The 16,524-nt window shown below is 46.8% G+C and overlaps 1 protein-coding gene across 1 annotated transcript; it reads left to right on the top strand.

The window, feature by feature from the left end:
* The first annotated feature begins 204 nt into the window (after positions 1–204).
* Positions 205–7,597, top strand: ZNF416 (zinc finger protein 416). Its single transcript, XM_011979682.1, has 5 exons — positions 205–438; positions 1,007–1,048; positions 3,190–3,316; positions 5,382–7,128; positions 7,210–7,597. The coding sequence occupies exons 1-4, from the start codon at positions 406–408 to the stop codon at positions 6,962–6,964; spliced, it is 1,785 nt and encodes a 594-aa protein (XP_011835072.1). The 5' UTR covers positions 205–405; the 3' UTR covers positions 6,965–7,128; positions 7,210–7,597.
* Positions 7,598–16,524: the final 8,927 nt, after the last annotated feature.

Genomic DNA, 16,524 nt, shown 5'->3' with positions numbered 1-16,524 from the left:
GGAGCGGCAAGGCCCTGTCTCGCTCTTGGTGTCGCGCCTTTTCCTAGCGCCTTCCGCGCGGCCGGTTGGCCCTTGTTCCGGGTGAATCTCGGGGACGGCACTGGCACCCTGGGCGTCTGAGAACTACATTACCCATAATGCTGAGCGCCAAGCTGCAAAGACGCGGAGCCAATCAACGTTCAGGATCGGGCCTGTCTCCGTTTATTGCAAACGGTAAGGCGGAACTTCCGGCACCGCTCCGAGATGGTCTTTTTGGGGGTTTACTACCTCGGCCCACGCAGCCTGAGTTAGCAACGCTGCCCCCGGCACAGAGCGGGGGTCGCCCCGCTACGCTGCAGCCCGTGGGTCGTTGTCGCTGGTGGCAGCTGTGCCTGGGTTCCCTGGCCCCGCTCCACTCACAATCCGATGGCGGCGGCCGTGCTGAGAGATTCGACTTCGGTGAGTGCTACGTCCCCCCGGCCTCACCTGCTCTCCCCGCCGGAAATCCAACACCCTGCGTGAGGGGCGCCTGTTTTCGTCCCTGCAGCCCAGCCTGAGTCCGGGACTGTGAGGCCCTCGCGGGTGGGGCTCCCGTTTACAAGCCTGGTGTCGTGGGCTGTGGAGGGTGTGGCAGGCGGAGGGGCCGGTTTCTGTGACTCTTGTTGGGGCGATTGAGCCAGGAGCGTTCACGCCGGAATGGCAAAGTGAGGCTCGCTCTTTTCAAGACGCTGAGAGCCATGGGTGGTTGTGAACAGATGAGGCACATGGTCTGAGTTAGACTTTTGAAAATTTTCCTGAAGTTAAGAGTTAGAACAGCCTGGAAGGGGGATAACACCGAGGCACAGGGAGGTTGAGTCCTTGTGCAAGGTCCCAGAGCAGGTAAGAGTCACACGGAACTGAGGCGCAATGATAATTTAGTCATCACCAAGTCACCTGTCTCCAGGGCTGCGCAGGGAAACAAGGAGGCATGAGCCCATGGACCTTCCACCGTAGTTACCTGCGTCTCACAGCCTTCCTCTTCCCGCAGGTTCCCGTGACTGCAGAAGCTAAAGTTATGGGCTTCACACAGGTGAGTGGAGAGTGTTTCGGGGCCTCACTGGTGCTGACCCCAGTGTTTGTCTCTGAGATTGTGTTCTGGGACTCTTCTCTTGGCACTCTTTCGGTGTTTGGTTCTAGGAACCCTGAACAAACATCAATCCCAGGGTCATACATCCAGGCTGGAAGCTGGTATAGAACGGTTCCTGTTGCTGGGAACCAGCAAAGTAAGGTGTGGGACGTTGTCTCAGGCTTATATACTAGATGAGCAAGTGCTTGAGAGTCAAGCTGAGCTGGTTTAGGGAACTACAACTTTTTTCTTTCTCATGGGAACTGAACGCTGGGATGCAGGAATCAGACAAAAAATGGCTCTCAGTTGTTGGGTGTTTCTTCTGGAGTGTGTGACGAGCAATGATAGTTTGGGAGCAGAGGAGGTATGTGACCTGATCCAGGTCTCATCAGGTTCCCTGTGTGGCCAAGCTGAGAGAACAGGCTGAATGTGAGGTATGAGATAGGAAGAGAGTGAAGAAGGCTGCTGTAGTAGTCCAGATGAGTGTTACTGGTGGCAGGACTTGTGTGGTGGCTGTGGAGGTGGTAGTTGGATTCTGGAACCGTTTTTTAAGTAGGGAAGCCTGGATTTTGAGATATTGAAGGCAAGAGATAGAAAAGTAGGATTCAGGGGTAAAAGCAGGTTGTTTGGGTTTAGCAGCTGGAAATATGGAAGCTCCACTAGCGAGGATTGTAAAATTGGTAGTAGAGTCAGTTGTCTCTAGAGATAATCAGAAATTTTGATTTGGAACATCTTTATTTAAATTTTTTTTTTTTTTAAATCATTATCTGAACATGGCCCAGTGGGACATCTTTAGAGTCTGAGATGGTTCAAAGAACAGTTAGTTTAGACATCAAGTGGATAGTCTATCCAGAGGACTAGAACTGTGGGGAGGGATTCAGGATGGAGACATTTAAAAGGTGGCCACTACTTGCCTAGGGGTATAGCTTGGGACACAGTTAGGAGGTGGAATCCTGATCACTCTAGTAACGCTGTTACCAGCCCAGGGAAGGGAGGTTGGGGGTCACTACTGGGTCTTCTGCTGGGGGACATGGTTGATCATGGTGGGAATCACAAAGACAGGTATGAGAGAGAAGTGGCCATGGTGGGGTGTGAGAGCAAGGATGATCTGGCAAGTGGCCAAGGATCTAGGAGAAGAGTGGGCATGAGATCAATGCTTGGAAGTAATCCAGACAAGATGACACTGAGACCAAAACTAGTGCTTTCTCAGCACTCTGGATCTATCTACCAGGGTTTTGTGGTAACCGTTGAGGTGTCAGGAATTTCAGGGAGGTGGATAAGTTGAGAGTCACAGGTGGTCATCTGGGAGAGTTACTGGGCCTGAGGTGTGGGAGTCCTCTGGGGCAGACTTTGAATGAGGGTTAACAGGAGAGAAAGACTGTGACTTAACAGAGGAGATCAAGTGCAGCACTAGTGGAAGAGGGCCATGGGTGTCAGAACCCCAGGTATTTCTGGGTGACTGAGGATGTAGCAAGGGACAGAGTCAGGCAAGGAGGCCTTCAGAGCAGGATGGGGCTCTGAAGGGCTGCCTTTGGCAGTGGGGACATTCAGCCTCTGAGTAGCACCGGACCTCATTTCAGTTTGCCAAGCACTTTCTGGATGTTGCGTTCCAAATATCGTGGGGATGCCAGAGAACTGCCTACGGTGTGGAGCAACAGGGTGGAAATCGCCGTGGAAGTGAGATTGTTTGAGGGTGTGTGCTTCAAAGAGTGATGTGCATATGGAGAGGAAGTGTGAACTGAACAACCCATGGCCATGGCATTGAGGATATAAGAATGATGGCTAACCTCATCATTGCTTGTATGTGAGAGGCATACTTTTGGAAACTCCAGGAGAATTGTCTGACAAGACAAAATCCAACCCTATATGCTAGACCCAGAGTTTAAATGGCATTTCCTGGCCCACCTGCCTGTTGGTGCTATGGGAAGACACAGTGATGATAGGACCATGAGGAGAGGGCAGGAATCAGTGCCACCAGGGCTTGGTATCTCCTCTGAGGTGGGGCTTAGGGTTGGGGGTAAGCAGGGGAAGGATGCATGGGGGGCATGAACTTGGGATCCTAGGAGAGAATCTGATCATGGAAAGATCTGTCCCCATCATGGCAGGGCTCTGTGACCTTTGAGGACGTGGCCATTTACTTCTCCCAGGAAGAATGGGGGCTCCTTGATGAGGCTCAGAGGCTCCTGTACCGTGATGTGATGCTGGAGAACTTTGCACTTATAACTGCGCTGGGTAAGGCCCTCACAACCACTCTTGTCTCCTGGTCTTTGTCTATCCTTTTTCTCCCCAGAGGCAGCTCTGTCGGACCATGGGCTCTGCTGACTTCCCCACTGTCTTGGCATATGTGCTGTGGTGTAAGGAATGAAATCATTGCACTCCTTAATCAGCCCTGGTATTTGCTGTTCCAAAACGCACCGGGATGGGTCTGGGTGTTAGGTGTCTTGAGTCAGCCTAATGCATCTCAGTTTACTTCTTCACTTCCTCTTTGGGTGGCTGTGTTCATATTCATGGTACTTTGTGTCTCAGGTTGTGCCTCCTTGAGGACATTTCCTTTGACTACCTGTGTTAGGAATTTGCAGAATTTTCCTCATCAGTATTTACATGGACCATGAGCTGTTGTTGCCAGAACCTCCTTCAGGATCTGTGTCATATTAATTTTCTTTCTTGTGTTCTCAAGGAAGCTGACTTGCTCTGGGCCACTGCAGGATACTCACCTGTCCCAGCTGTCCCTTAGGACTTGCTTCATTCAAGTCCCAAGTAGTGGCACATCTAGAGGTGCCGGGAAAACCCTGGTTGTTGGAAAGGGTGAAGATGGGAATATGGCTTCAGAGGAAGCCTGGCCTCAGTCAGTGGCACCTGGGTGAGGACATGGCATCCAGCCTGTTTTCTAATCTTACCAGGAATTTGCCCTGTGTCATCCAGAGTTTGGTGCTAATGCTACTGGACACACCTCATTTCTACGTTTTTTCTTCCTCTTCTTTGACACTTTGCTGGCTTATTGCTTCATCTGGGACATCTGGCCTCACGCTGCCCCGTCTTTCTGCCCTCCATGTGTCACCAGTTTCTCTGCACTGCCTCCCAGCGTGTTTTCCAACACTGACCCACTCCCAATATGTTGTGAGTTGTGCATATGCCATTAAATATTTCTTGAACACAAGATCGCAGTTGGAATCTCTCACTCACTTCCAATTGCATTATCTTGGGCCTGAATAATGCCAACCTTCAGCACAGCATACACATGCCACCAGCTGACAAGATCTTGCCACAGGATTTGGCAAAGGAGTAGATTGGAGACCCTGTCTGTCCTTATGTGCTGCACCCCATCCTTGATATCCTGTGTTTGGTGAGGCCTCCCCATTTTGTGATCTTTAGAGGCCCCCTACTGCTAGGCAGCCCCTTTCTTATCCTGCTTTCAGCTCCTCAATGTTGCTTCAAAGCAATACTGTGAATTCATTCCTTGATGTCTATGTGAAGGTGCTTCCCTTTCCTGTTATGTACCCACAGGGTTTTAATTAATGGAGGTGGTAGAGTGCCAATACAGAGAGGTTAATGTCAATGACATAGGAATTTATCACCTGCAGTAGCAAGAGCATGTGAGCACTGTGCCATGCAGGGCCACAAGAGAGAAGGGAAAATATTAAGCCACAGCCTTTATTGGGGTTTCTGCAGATAACACAAGACATGATAAACAGTTTAGGATTGGGTAATTTGAGTGGTTTGCTTTGGGGCAAAGGGGCTCACTGGGCTTAGTTGTCTGCTGCCTGACCTTGGGATGATTAGAGCAGAGGAATATTAGCTCCTGAAACATCCAAGTCACATAGAAAATGTGATTGGGAGTATGGGGCTCTGAATTGATGTTGTATTTGTTATGCTCCTTGCTGAGCCCTTTGCTATCTCTTAAGAGTTGGCTCACTCTGGAAGCACCATTCTCTCCCCAGCCAGCAAAGTGTTTTATTTTGTTTTCTTTTGCGTTTGAGACAGTTTCACCTTGTCTCCCAGGCTGGAGTGCAGTGGTGCGATCTGGGCTCACTGCACACTCCGCCTCCCGGGTTCAAGCAATTCTCCTGCCTCATCCTCTTGAGTAGCACCCGCCACCACACCTGGCTAATTTTTTGTATTTTTAGTAGAGACAGGGTTTAGCCATATTGCCCAGGCTTGTCTCAAACTCCTGAGCTCAGGCCAGCAAAGTTTTTAAGATATCAGAACATTAAGTATTCAGAAAACAGTTTTTTTTTAAATGGTTAATACACTGCCATCATAGTCAACGTGCATTTCATCAGTGTTTCTCTGCTTTCAGTTTGTTGCCATGGGATGGAGGATGAAGAGACACCTGAGCAAAGTGTTTCTGTAGAAAGAGTACCTCAGGTCAGGACTCCAGAGGCCAGTCCATCCACCCAGAAGACTCAATCCTGTGACATGTGTGTCCCGTTCCTGACCGACATTTTACACCTGACTGATTTGCCTGGGCAGAAACCATGCTTGACTGGGGCATGTGCAGTCTTTCACCAGGAACAGAAGCATCATAGTGCAGAGAAACCCTTGGAAAGTAACATGGACAAGGCCTCATTTGTGCAGTGCTGCCTATTCCCTGAGTCAGGAACGCCTTTCACCAGCATTGAGGTTGGGAAGGACTTCCTAGCCCCACTGGGTGTTCTTCAGCCTCAGGCTATTGCTGTCTATGAACAACCCAACAAAATCAGCAAATGTGAGGAGGCCTTTCATGTTGGAATAAGTCATTACAAGTGGAGTGAATGCAGGAAAGAGTCCAGCCACAAACAAACTTTTTTTCACCCTAGAGTCTGCACTGGAAAAAGGTTTTATGAATCTAGCAAATGTGGGAAAGCCTGCCGCTGTGAGTACTCCCTTGTTCAGCTCCAAAGAGTCCACCCTGGAGAAAGGCCTTATGAGTGCAGTGAATGTGGGAAGACTTTTAGCCAAACCTCTCATCTGAATGATCATCGGAGGATCCACACAGGAGAAAGGCCTTATGTGTGTGATCAGTGTGGGAAATCATTTAGCCAAAGAGCCACCCTCATTAAACATCACAGAGTTCACACTGGAGAGAGGCCTTATGAGTGTGGGAAATGTGGGAAATCTTTCAGCCAAAGTTCCAACCTTATTGAACATTGCAGAATTCACACTGGAGAAAGGCCTTATGAGTGTGATGAATGTGGAAAAGCCTTTGGATCGAAATCCACTCTTGTTCGGCACCAGAGAACTCACACAGGAGAAAAGCCATATGAGTGTGGTGAATGTGGGAAATTATTCAGACAAAGCTTCAGCCTTGTTGTACACCAGAGAATTCACACTACAGCAAGGCCTTATGAGTGTGGCCAGTGTGGGAAATCATTTAGCCTAAAGTGTGGCCTCATTCAGCACCAGTTAATTCACAGTGGAGCTAGGCCCTTTGAGTGTGACGAGTGTGGAAAATCCTTTAGCCAAAGAACCACCCTCAATAAACACCACAAAGTTCACACTGCAGAAAGGCCTTATGTATGTGGGGAATGTGGGAAAGCTTTTATGTTCAAATCTAAACTTGTTCGGCACCAGAGAACTCACACTGGAGAAAGGCCTTTTGAGTGCAGTGAATGTGGGAAATTTTTTAGACAAAGCTATACCCTTGTTGAACACCAGAAAATTCACACTGGATTAAGGCCTTATGACTGTGGACAGTGCGGGAAATCCTTTATCCAAAAGTCTAGCCTCATTCAGCACCAGGTGGTTCACACGGGAGAAAGGCCATACGAGTGTGGCAAATGTGGGAAGTCCTTTACACAACACTCTGGCCTCATTCTCCACCGAAAATCTCACACTGTGGAGAGGCCTCGTGACAGCAGCAAATGCGGAAAATCCTACAGCCCAAGAGCTAACATTGTTTAACTCCTGAAACTCCACACTGGAGAAAAGGCTTAGACCTGCAGGGAATGTGCCATCTCTTTCTTCAGTGTTATGGCTATAGAGAGTCTTTGTGAAGGAGCCATCTGCCTAAAGTTAAACCTCATACTGGTAGACCTCCAGATGGGTGAGACTCTCATGAGTTCCAGGCACATGTGTCTTGCAGGAGCTCCTTAAAGTTAAACCTCATACTGGTAGACCTCCAGATGGGTGAGACTCATGAGTTCCAGGCACATGTGTCTTGCAGGAGCTCCTTTGCACGTTCGAAACTGCTGGAGGCCTTTGCAGGAGTTAAATCATTAGTCACCCTTGCGTACTAAGGCGAGGGAGATACACCTGTGTGCTCCCATTCCTTGGAGGACATTCCTTGAGCAGTCTGAGCCTTTAAGGGGAATTCCTTTCCTTTTCTGACTGATTACAGCATACATCTGACCAGTTTTGGCCAGAAGGACCCAGCCTGGGTTCTGCTGGAAGCTGATGTGGAAGGCTTCCCTTCATGGAAATTCTTGTTCTCACACGACACTTGGTAGTTTTTCCAGCCTCCAAGTCACCACCTCGTAACTGGCTGCCTCACATTGCTCTGGTTTGCGTGGTAATAAAGGCCTTATTTTTAAATCTGTGTAGTCTTAGGGTTTGCTTTACTGTGTAAGGTGGCTGGAAAACACACTTGGGCTCTTACATAAAGGAATGGACAGCTTTTGTGGGGCCCCAATGTCGTTGGCCTGTGCAGGAAAAATAAAACGACAGAGAGTAGTTCTCATTCTGGTTTTAGTCCAGTTTGCCTTACTGCCCAAGGCCTCCTAGGAAACAATGCAATAATTTTATTGTCCTAATTTCTGGCCTGTATCCCTACACTTTCTCTGGACTAGTCATTCTGAGGACAAGTCAGCTGTTGTGACAGGCTCCTGTGCTTTGGAGAATAAGATGGATTTGTGGCATTGTTCCCACAGGCTGTAATGCCCAGCACTGTTGAGACAAAATTTTTTCCCAGCTTCTGCAAAGGAACCACGTGCCCTGATGACCACGATTCCATAGATGGTGGGACTCAAGCTGATGGGAGCTAAGCATTGGACATAATTGGTACAGAAATTTTGGGTATGATTAATAGGAAGTGGAGGAGCTCGTAGCAAAAGACAAGTGTGCCTGTGGTAAAAGTGCATCTACACATCTAGTAACTGGCTGTGTCTTTATTTTCACAACACAATCTTCTTGTACAAGGTGTGACAGTGTAGGCATAGCCTGGCTTAGAGGGAACAACTCCATTCTGCATGTGATTGTCAGAGCGTGGAGCCAGGCAAGCAACCTGGGGGCTTCCATGGGATGGTTCGATGTGAGTGCAGGAGGACACACAGGAGGTAGAGAATCAGAAGGAGCCTGGGTAGCAGAAACCTTAACTTGGAAATGACATCCCCCATCATAGGCTTTACCCTCTGCCACAGTTACCCCATTTTCAGAGGCAGAGTCCTTTGCCCTCGTGCCCTACTTGGAGCTCAACCCTCAGATGTCCTGGCTCTCTGCAACTTTCCTAGTGACCAAGCAATAGGTCCTAATATCCAACAGTCTGAGGTCAACTTTCTGTCTCTGACTTGCCAGGCATTGGTGCCTTTCAAGGTCATGGCTCTGACCTTCACCTGGTAGAAATGTGGATATTTGGGCCTGGCCCAGAGGATGTTGCACCAAGATAGGAGACTGGAGAACTGTGGGCTCTTGGTCTTGCTGGGTAAAGCTCTATTTGTGTCCCATTTGGGTGACCCTAGTCCTCTAATTCCATCCTGTTGCACACACCTGCCTGGTGAGAAAGGCATCTCAAGCTCTTCTGCCTCTACCCACAGGTCCTGCTGTATTCTCTGTTTTGGTCTCACATTCTTTTGCCTGGTCTCCCTGTGTCAGCACTGGGGATCACTGGGGTCGAAACGGCCCTTTAAACACAAATCCTCACCCTAGTGCCCAGCACACTGCCCTTTGAGGTCCTTATTCCAGAATTCAGGCAAAACTTTACTGATCCAGCCTGGTTGGGTCAGGTATCCCCAGAGATCAGTTAACAGGACTGTGAGGGTGGACTGTTCTCAAAGAAGGGGCTGAGTTAGGCAGACCACCAAGGTAGCATGTCCATCATTATCCCCCAGATATCTTATTATATAATACTGCCTTTTTTTTTTCTTTTTTTTTTTTTTTTTTGGAGTCTCGCTCTGTTGCCCCAGGCTGGAGTGCAGTGGCATGATCTTGGCTCACCACAACCTCCACCTCCCAGGTTCAAACGATTGTCCTGCCTCAGTCTCCTGAGTAGCTGGGATTATAGGCGTGCACCACCATGCCCAGCTAATTGTTGTATTTTTAGTAGATATGGGGTTTCGCCATGTTGACCAGGCTTGTCTTGAACTCCTGACCTCAGGTGATCCACCTGCCTCGGCCTCCCAAAGTGCTGGGATTACAGGTGTGAGCCACCACGCCCAGTTGCTTATTTTTTTAAAGAGCTCCTTGTGTCAGCATGAATTGTCCTCACTTCCTGAGGCCTGTTACACTCATCCAGTGGTAAGGGAGATGGTTTTAGAGAGCACAGAGGTATGACATCAGGTGGCACTGTTGTAGGGCAGTTGAGCCGCCAAATTGGGGCTTAGTCCAAGAAGGTTCTTAGCTTCACTCAGGAAAGAATTCAAGAGCAAGCTAGTGGTAGATGAAAACAGCTTTGTTGAGGCAGCAGGGTTACAGCTCTGTGGCTGCTCCTACAGAGCAGGGCAACCCCATAGGCATTGCGTCCAGAGTATCAGCTCAGGGGGCAGCTCTGCAGTCATATTTACACCCACTTTTAACTACATGCAAAGTAAAGGGTGGGTTATTCGGAAATTTCTAGAAAAGGGATGGTAATTTCCAGGTGTTGTCAAGGTAATGGTAAACTGCCATGGCACTGGTGGGTGTGTATTATGTAGAGATGCTCTCAGTGCCTGTTCCTTGTTTCAGCCAGTCTTCAGTCTCGTATGGAGTCCTGCCTCCTATCTCACTCCCCCATCAGAGATTAGATACTCCTCTTTAATCTTAAGGGGGCTGAGGAAGGGCAGAGGTCCATCTTCTGTGACTGCTTGCTGCTGATTTTATGGGCATAGGCCCTGCCTAGCACTAAAGGAGTAAAGATCCCTGGATACCACATCTAAGGTGCCCAAAGGCAGGACACTTTCATTCTCTGGGACAGTAGATAAAGATGGGTTGGAAAACTTGTGCCAGCATTGTCTTCACCTGGAACTAGATACACCAACCCCTCTGCTGTGGATACTGGTCCATGGTCTGTTAGGAACTGGGCTGCACAGTAGGAGGTGAGTGGTCAGTGAGCGAGCATTACTGCCTGTGTTACCTCTTGTCAGATCAGTGGCAGCATTAGATTCTCATAGGGGTGCTAACCCTAACATAAACTGTGCATGTGAGGGACTGGGGTTGCACACTCCTTATGAGAATCTAGTGCCTGATGATCTGAGGTGGAAGAGTTTCATCCTGAGACCACCCCCCAGCCCCAGCCCCACATACCCCATCTGTGGAAAAATTGCCTTCCACGAAACTGGTCCCTGATGCCAAAAAGGTTAGAGACTGTTGATTCAGAAGACACAAACTTTACTGAGAGGTTAAACAAGCAAGGGTCAAAGAAAATATGTAACAGGGTCACTTGCTCATAGGTCTTTTGAATGTTAACCTATCCAGAGTTGCTAATATATGTGCAGCAGGTTTTATTAATAACTGCACAGACTTTTTACCTTGTTCTGCTAGTAGATAATACAATGCCAGTCTGTTATCGAGAACTGCATTTGCCAGAGTCTAGAGATTCTTGAATTTCTGGTAGTGCCTGACCTGTATTGGTGGCTAAAGATTCTAGAGTTTGAGTCAAGTTCTTTAGGGTTGATTTGTGGTAGGCAAAGCCACCCTAAGGTGCTGCTAGTCCTATGGCTGCCCTGATTCCCACCAGAACCAATCCTATTGCTTGTTAACTTCTGGTGTTCCTGGGCCTTATTGGGTTATAGACTGTGACCCTTGGAGGGGCAAGGGTGGCCAACATACATTTATCTTTGTTCCAAGTTTTAGATATATAAGGGAAAGCTACTCCTGAAAGAACAGATGGCTCCCTGGGGAGCCAGGAGTAGTTACAGCAGGTGACTTCTCATTCATGGCCACAAACAAAAATGAGTCCAGTTGGAGCATAAATAGAAGCCCTACAGGGTGTGATGTCTATCCTTTGCTGCCAAGTTTGGTCTATAGAGATATTCTTCCCCTGTTCCAATGGGGGTGGTCAAACAAACCTTGTTTTCCAGAAGCAAACCCTCCTAGATTAGCAGTCGTTTTTTTCCCTGTATGTTCTAGTCTGAAAGAAGACACCATATATGGTCTCCTTGCCTACAAGTGGCATATATGGTCTCCTTGCCATTTACCTTGCTTTTGCCTTGGAAACTTGGTAACTATAGTTAGATCAGAGCATTACAGGGAAACATCTGCTTTTGTGTCATTAACACAGTAGTGGGTGCAAAAGAATCATTAATGCACTGGAGATATACTCAACTTTTCAAGTCCAGGTATAATGGCAAGTGTGGAAGGGGACGTTCAGGTGGAATCCATTAAGTGGAGGAGAGTTCCACTGAATAAGTAGGGGTTTAGGTACTTTGGGATTGCTATGGTTAGTTAGAAGTACTGGGTAGATGGCCGTGAGATCTTCCAGATAGGCCAGAAGATGGAACTCTAGATCCTGGGGATGTTGATGACAAGTCCAGCAACCATGAAGATGATTCCCTGACACTATAATTTTTGAAATGTTTACTATAGAGGTTTGATCTAATTAGAACAATTTGAGGATTTCTGTCTAAACTTTCACCTAGTGAGAGCTTTATGTCCCTAATGATAGATATTCATGGCACGGTATAGGGGGATATTTCACCCTGAGTGAATGCTCTTCTCCCTCTCCATTTGGGTTGTGTTTTTCCTCCATGTAAAAACTCAGGACTGCTCAATGAATCTAGACAGTTCCATTATGAGACAAGTTAATTTTCTTCTTCTGGAAGGCATACAATGGGGACAACCTATTAATCCCCAACCCTCTCTTTCTAACTTCTTCCTGGAAAGAATTTGGAGTCAGAGTTCTTATTTAACATTTCAAATCTTACAGCATCACCAAGTGAAATAGGATTTTTTCTCCATAAGGAGCCCTGTCTGCCCTCTGTGCAAAACCTTTAGTTCCCCGATTCCTCTCCCTCCTATGTGCCTCTGTTAGGGACTAAGCTCCATGTCCCATCTGTTAACAGCAAAGCTGTACTTTTAACAGTTGGGAGAACAGCCATTCAATCCTTATGTTCTTTTGAGTCACCTGTTTTGCATTGAACAACCTTGGTATTTAAATAAAAAGGAGATTTCATATTTGGAAGTCAATCAGTCCCATTCTCTGGGATTTCAATGTTTTACTAGGGCTATAGCAAGGGAAGCCAGAGACAGTATTAAAACACTCCCTCCATTAAAGGGTCTCACCCAAATACAGTATCTCCCAGATCGCTAGGGTACCCTGGGAGCCTTATGGGCCATGTGGGACTAGGAAACCAGCAGGGTGGAGAGGTAGGTTCTCATACAGGTGAGTGTGACTATTACACCCGATGAGCTCTTCCAGATCCACGGGTGAAGGTCATGCTTGCATCCATTGGTGGTGCCTATGATGGTGGCTAGGACCCAGAATATGGGAAGAAAGAGAAGTGGGATGCACTTTCGATCTTTCTCTCCAACCTGGGTCACTCCAAAAAGAGGAAAAAGACCAAGGGACACCTTTTCTCGTAATCTTTTTAAAACAGGTAACAAACCATCTTCAGTCTGCACTCCTCTTGAGTGCATCCTGAGACACCGAGACTCTTTTAACCCTGAGACTAAAGTAAAATGGCTTATATTCTTCTGTACAAGGACAGAGTCATCTTACCAGCTCCAGGATCGATAGGCCTGGACTGCTGAGGGAGGTGTTAATTTCAATAATATCCAACAACTAGATCTTTTCTGTACATGGGAGGGCAAAAACTCTAAGGTCTGCTATCTGCAAGCCTTCTTTGCCCTGTGAAACAGCCCACCTCTTTGTAAGCACTACAAAATTGACTCTGCCCTCTTAACAGTCATATCAGACAAGCCCACAGTGGACAACACCCCAAAGTCGGAAGACGCCCTGGGGGAACCTTCAAATGCAACTTTTGGATGCTTTACCTCCCCAGCCTTATCTGGGGCCTCCAATAGCCAAGTCATCAGCTCCTCCAGCTGTGCCACACAAGAAACCCCAACTTCACTGTTGACTGTCATTGGGAAATGCCCAATGGATGCGGTGCTACTAGAATTCAATTTCCCATATCATTGCAGGACCTTAGACAAATAAAGGGGGTCTTAGGCAAGTTTTCTGATGACCCTGATAGATACATAGAGGCTTTCTAAAATCTAACCCAAATGTTTGATCTTGCATGGGGAGATGTTATGTTACTCCTAAGCCAAACTCTAACTGCTACTAAGAAACAGGCAGCCCTAAGGCAGCAGAGAGATTCAGAGACAAACAGCATGTATCCTATAGCCAGTCAAAAAAGAAACCCAGTCAAAAAGGGAAAGAGGGTAAAAAAGAGATAGGATTCCCATTCCCAATAGGAAGAGAAGCAGTTCCCCCTTGAAAACCCTAAGTGGAGACTAGACATCCCATAGATGAGTGGAAAACACTTTCTGATGTGCATTTTGTTTTGTTAGCAAAAAAACAAAACAAAACTTCTTAATTACTCTAAACAATCCATGTTAAATCAAAACCAGATGAAAATCCCTCAGCCATTATGGAAAGGCTGAGAGAGGCCTTCGTGAAACACACCTCCCTGTCTCCCAATTCAATAAAGAGCACATTTATTACTCAGGCACCCCCTGATATCAGAAGGAAGTTGCTGAAACAGGCCCTGTCCAAATGTTGTTCTAATTTTTCTCACCCTCACGTTTAAACTTTGAAGCATGTAAATAACACCCTCCTCTGTGCTCCAACCAAGGAAGTAACAGGAAGGCACTGAGGCTCTCCTCAATTTCTTAGCAGAAATGGAATATAGGACCTCAAAATCTAAAGCTCAGCTCTGTCAGACTTCAGTAAAGTACCTAGGTCTAGTCTTATCAGAAGGGATGAGAGCACCAGGTAAGGAAAGGATTAAGTCAATTTCCTTTAACAGTTAAGGGGATTCTTAGCCATTACTGAATTTTGCAGACTGTGGATACCTGGATATGGTGAAATGCCTCGCCCTTTGTACCACCTCATAAAAGAAACTCAAGCAGCTAACACTCACTCCCTAACTTGGAAACTTAAAACTCAAAAGCCTTTAACCAGCTAAAACATGTTGGGAGCAAGCCCCCCCAAATCCGGCCATAAACTGGCCACAAAACTGGCCATAAACAAAATCTCTGCAGCACTGTGACACATTCATAATGGCCCTAACACCCAAGCTTGAAGGTTGTGGGTTTACAGCAATGAGGGCAAGGAACACCTGGCCCGCCCAGGGTGGAAAACTGCTTAAAGGCATTCTTAAGCCACAAACAATAGCATGAGCGATTTATGCCTTAACAGCATGTTCCTGCTGCAGTTAACTAGCCCAACCTATTCCTTTAATTCAGCCCATTCCTTCGTTTCCCATAAGGGATACTTTTAATTAATTTAATATCTATAGAAACAATGCTAATGATTGGTTTGCTGTTAATAAATATGTGCGTAAATCTCTGTTTGGGGCTCTCAGCTCTGAAGGCTGTGAGACCCCTGATTTCCCACTTCACACCTCTATATTTATGTGTGTGTGCCTTTAATTCCTCTAGCGCCGCTGGGTTAGGGTCTCCCTGACTGAGCTGGTCTCAGCAAAAACTAGCATTACTTAAAACACCAGCCCTCAGGCTTCTCAGAGGGAAGGTATTTAATGTTTATGTATCAGAAAAAAAGGAACCGGCCCAGGGAATTTTAACTAAGGCTCGATGTCCCACTCAAAAGCCAGTGGGTTACCTAAGCAAGGAACTTGACTTGGTGGTTAAAGGATGGCCAGCCTGCCTCCAAGAAGTTGCAGTGGTGGCTTTGCTTGTGCCAGAGGCCACCAAGTTAATCATGGGAAATAACTGGTTTTTTTGTTTGTTTTTTGTTTTTTGGTTTTTTTGAGATGGAGTCTCGCTCTGTCACCAGGCTGGAGTGCAGTGGCATCATCTCGGCTCACTGCAACTTGTGCCTCCTGGATTCAAGTGATTCTTCTACCTCAGCCTCCTGAGTAGCTGGGACTATAGGCATGCACCACCATGCCCAGCTAATTTTCGTATTTTTAGTAGAGATGGGGTTTCACCATGTTGGCCAGAATAGTCTTGATCTCTTGACCTTGTGATCCACCTGCCTCAGCCTCCCAAAGTGCTGGGATTACAGGTGTAAGCCACCAAGCACAGCCAGAAAATAACTGTTTAGACCCCACATAATATAGCAGGACTGCTATCCTCTAAGGTAACTCTCTGGCTAACAGACAATCGCCTCCTCAAATATCAGGCTTTGTTGTTAAAGGGATTTACAGTCCAGTAAAAACCTGTCGTTGCCTGAACCCAGCCACGTTCTCCAAAAGTAAACTGGAGAAGCTGAACATGATTGTCAACAGAGAGTGATGCACACCAGTAAAAAAAAAATGATAAGGATCACTGTTTATATTATCTGTAAAGTTTTAATTAATGAAGAAGAATTTTCTGAAAGAGCACTCAGCTTAATTAAAAGTGGATACCCAAGTTATAGATGTACTTGAAACGCCTTTATGTTTTTCTCTTCTTAGATCTTGTTTTTTCTGGAAAAGTTTTGTATCTCAGTCAACTGAATTACTTTTCTCCACTCTGTCTTGCCAATCTTCATGCATGCATGAAAGGCTCAAGGATGACTTCTGATGGCCTTGGACTACTTGAGAAAACAGACAAGGTGCCACAGATTCAGTTTGGGGGAAATCTCTGTTTTCCTCGTGGAACCCCAATAATTAGAGATCGATAAATCTCTCTCAAAATCTGTTTTTGCCTTCAAGCTATGCCTGTTTATTAGGCCCCAGAAACTATATGCTTTCATAGCCTTACTCTTAAAGGGCTCCACCCTGATCTTCTGGATCTTCTTCTGTCTGTCTGTGTAGTCATATATGTGTTGTGTGATGTCTATAAAAAAGAGCTCTAATTGATTGGTTTATAAGCACTTAGATCAATTTGTTGTTGTTGTTGTTGAGACAGGGTCTTACTCTGTCACCAGGCTGGAGTCCAGTAGTGTGATCTTGGCTCACTGCAACCTCTGCCTCCCAGGTTTAAGTGATTGCCCTGCCTCAGCCTCCCAAGTAGCTGGGATTATAGGCACACACCATCATGCCTGGCTAATTTTTTGCATTTTAGTAGAGACGGGAGTTCACCATATTGGCCAAGATGGTCTCAATCTCCTGACCTCGTGATCCACCCGCCTCAGCCTCCCAAAGTGCTGGGATTACAGGTGTAAGCCACCGCACCTGGCCGATCAAATATTTTTTGAAAGAATAGTAAAAACTGTAACTCCT

Source organism: Mandrillus leucophaeus, unplaced genomic scaffold, assembly GCF_000951045.1.
Source record: "Mandrillus leucophaeus isolate KB7577 unplaced genomic scaffold, Mleu.le_1.0 Scaffold205, whole genome shotgun sequence".
NCBI lineage: Eukaryota > Metazoa > Chordata > Mammalia > Primates > Cercopithecidae > Mandrillus > Mandrillus leucophaeus.
Note: the sequence above shows the minus strand (reverse complement) of the source record. Positions and strands in the feature narration are given on the sequence as shown.

What these genes read in the sequence shown, in the direction of transcription:
- ZNF416 (XM_011979682.1), top strand. Translation starts at nt 406, where the DNA reads ATGGCGGCGGCCGTGCTGAGAGATTCGACTTCG. An exon ending in TGCTGAGAGATTCGACTTCG is followed by an intron (nt 439 to 1,006) that starts GTGAGTGCTACG and finishes CTCTTCCCGCAG; the next exon opens with GTTCCCGTGACTGCAGAAGC. An exon ending in TGCACTTATAACTGCGCTGG is followed by an intron (nt 3,317 to 5,381) that starts GTAAGGCCCTCA and finishes CTCTGCTTTCAG; the next exon opens with TTTGTTGCCATGGGATGGAG.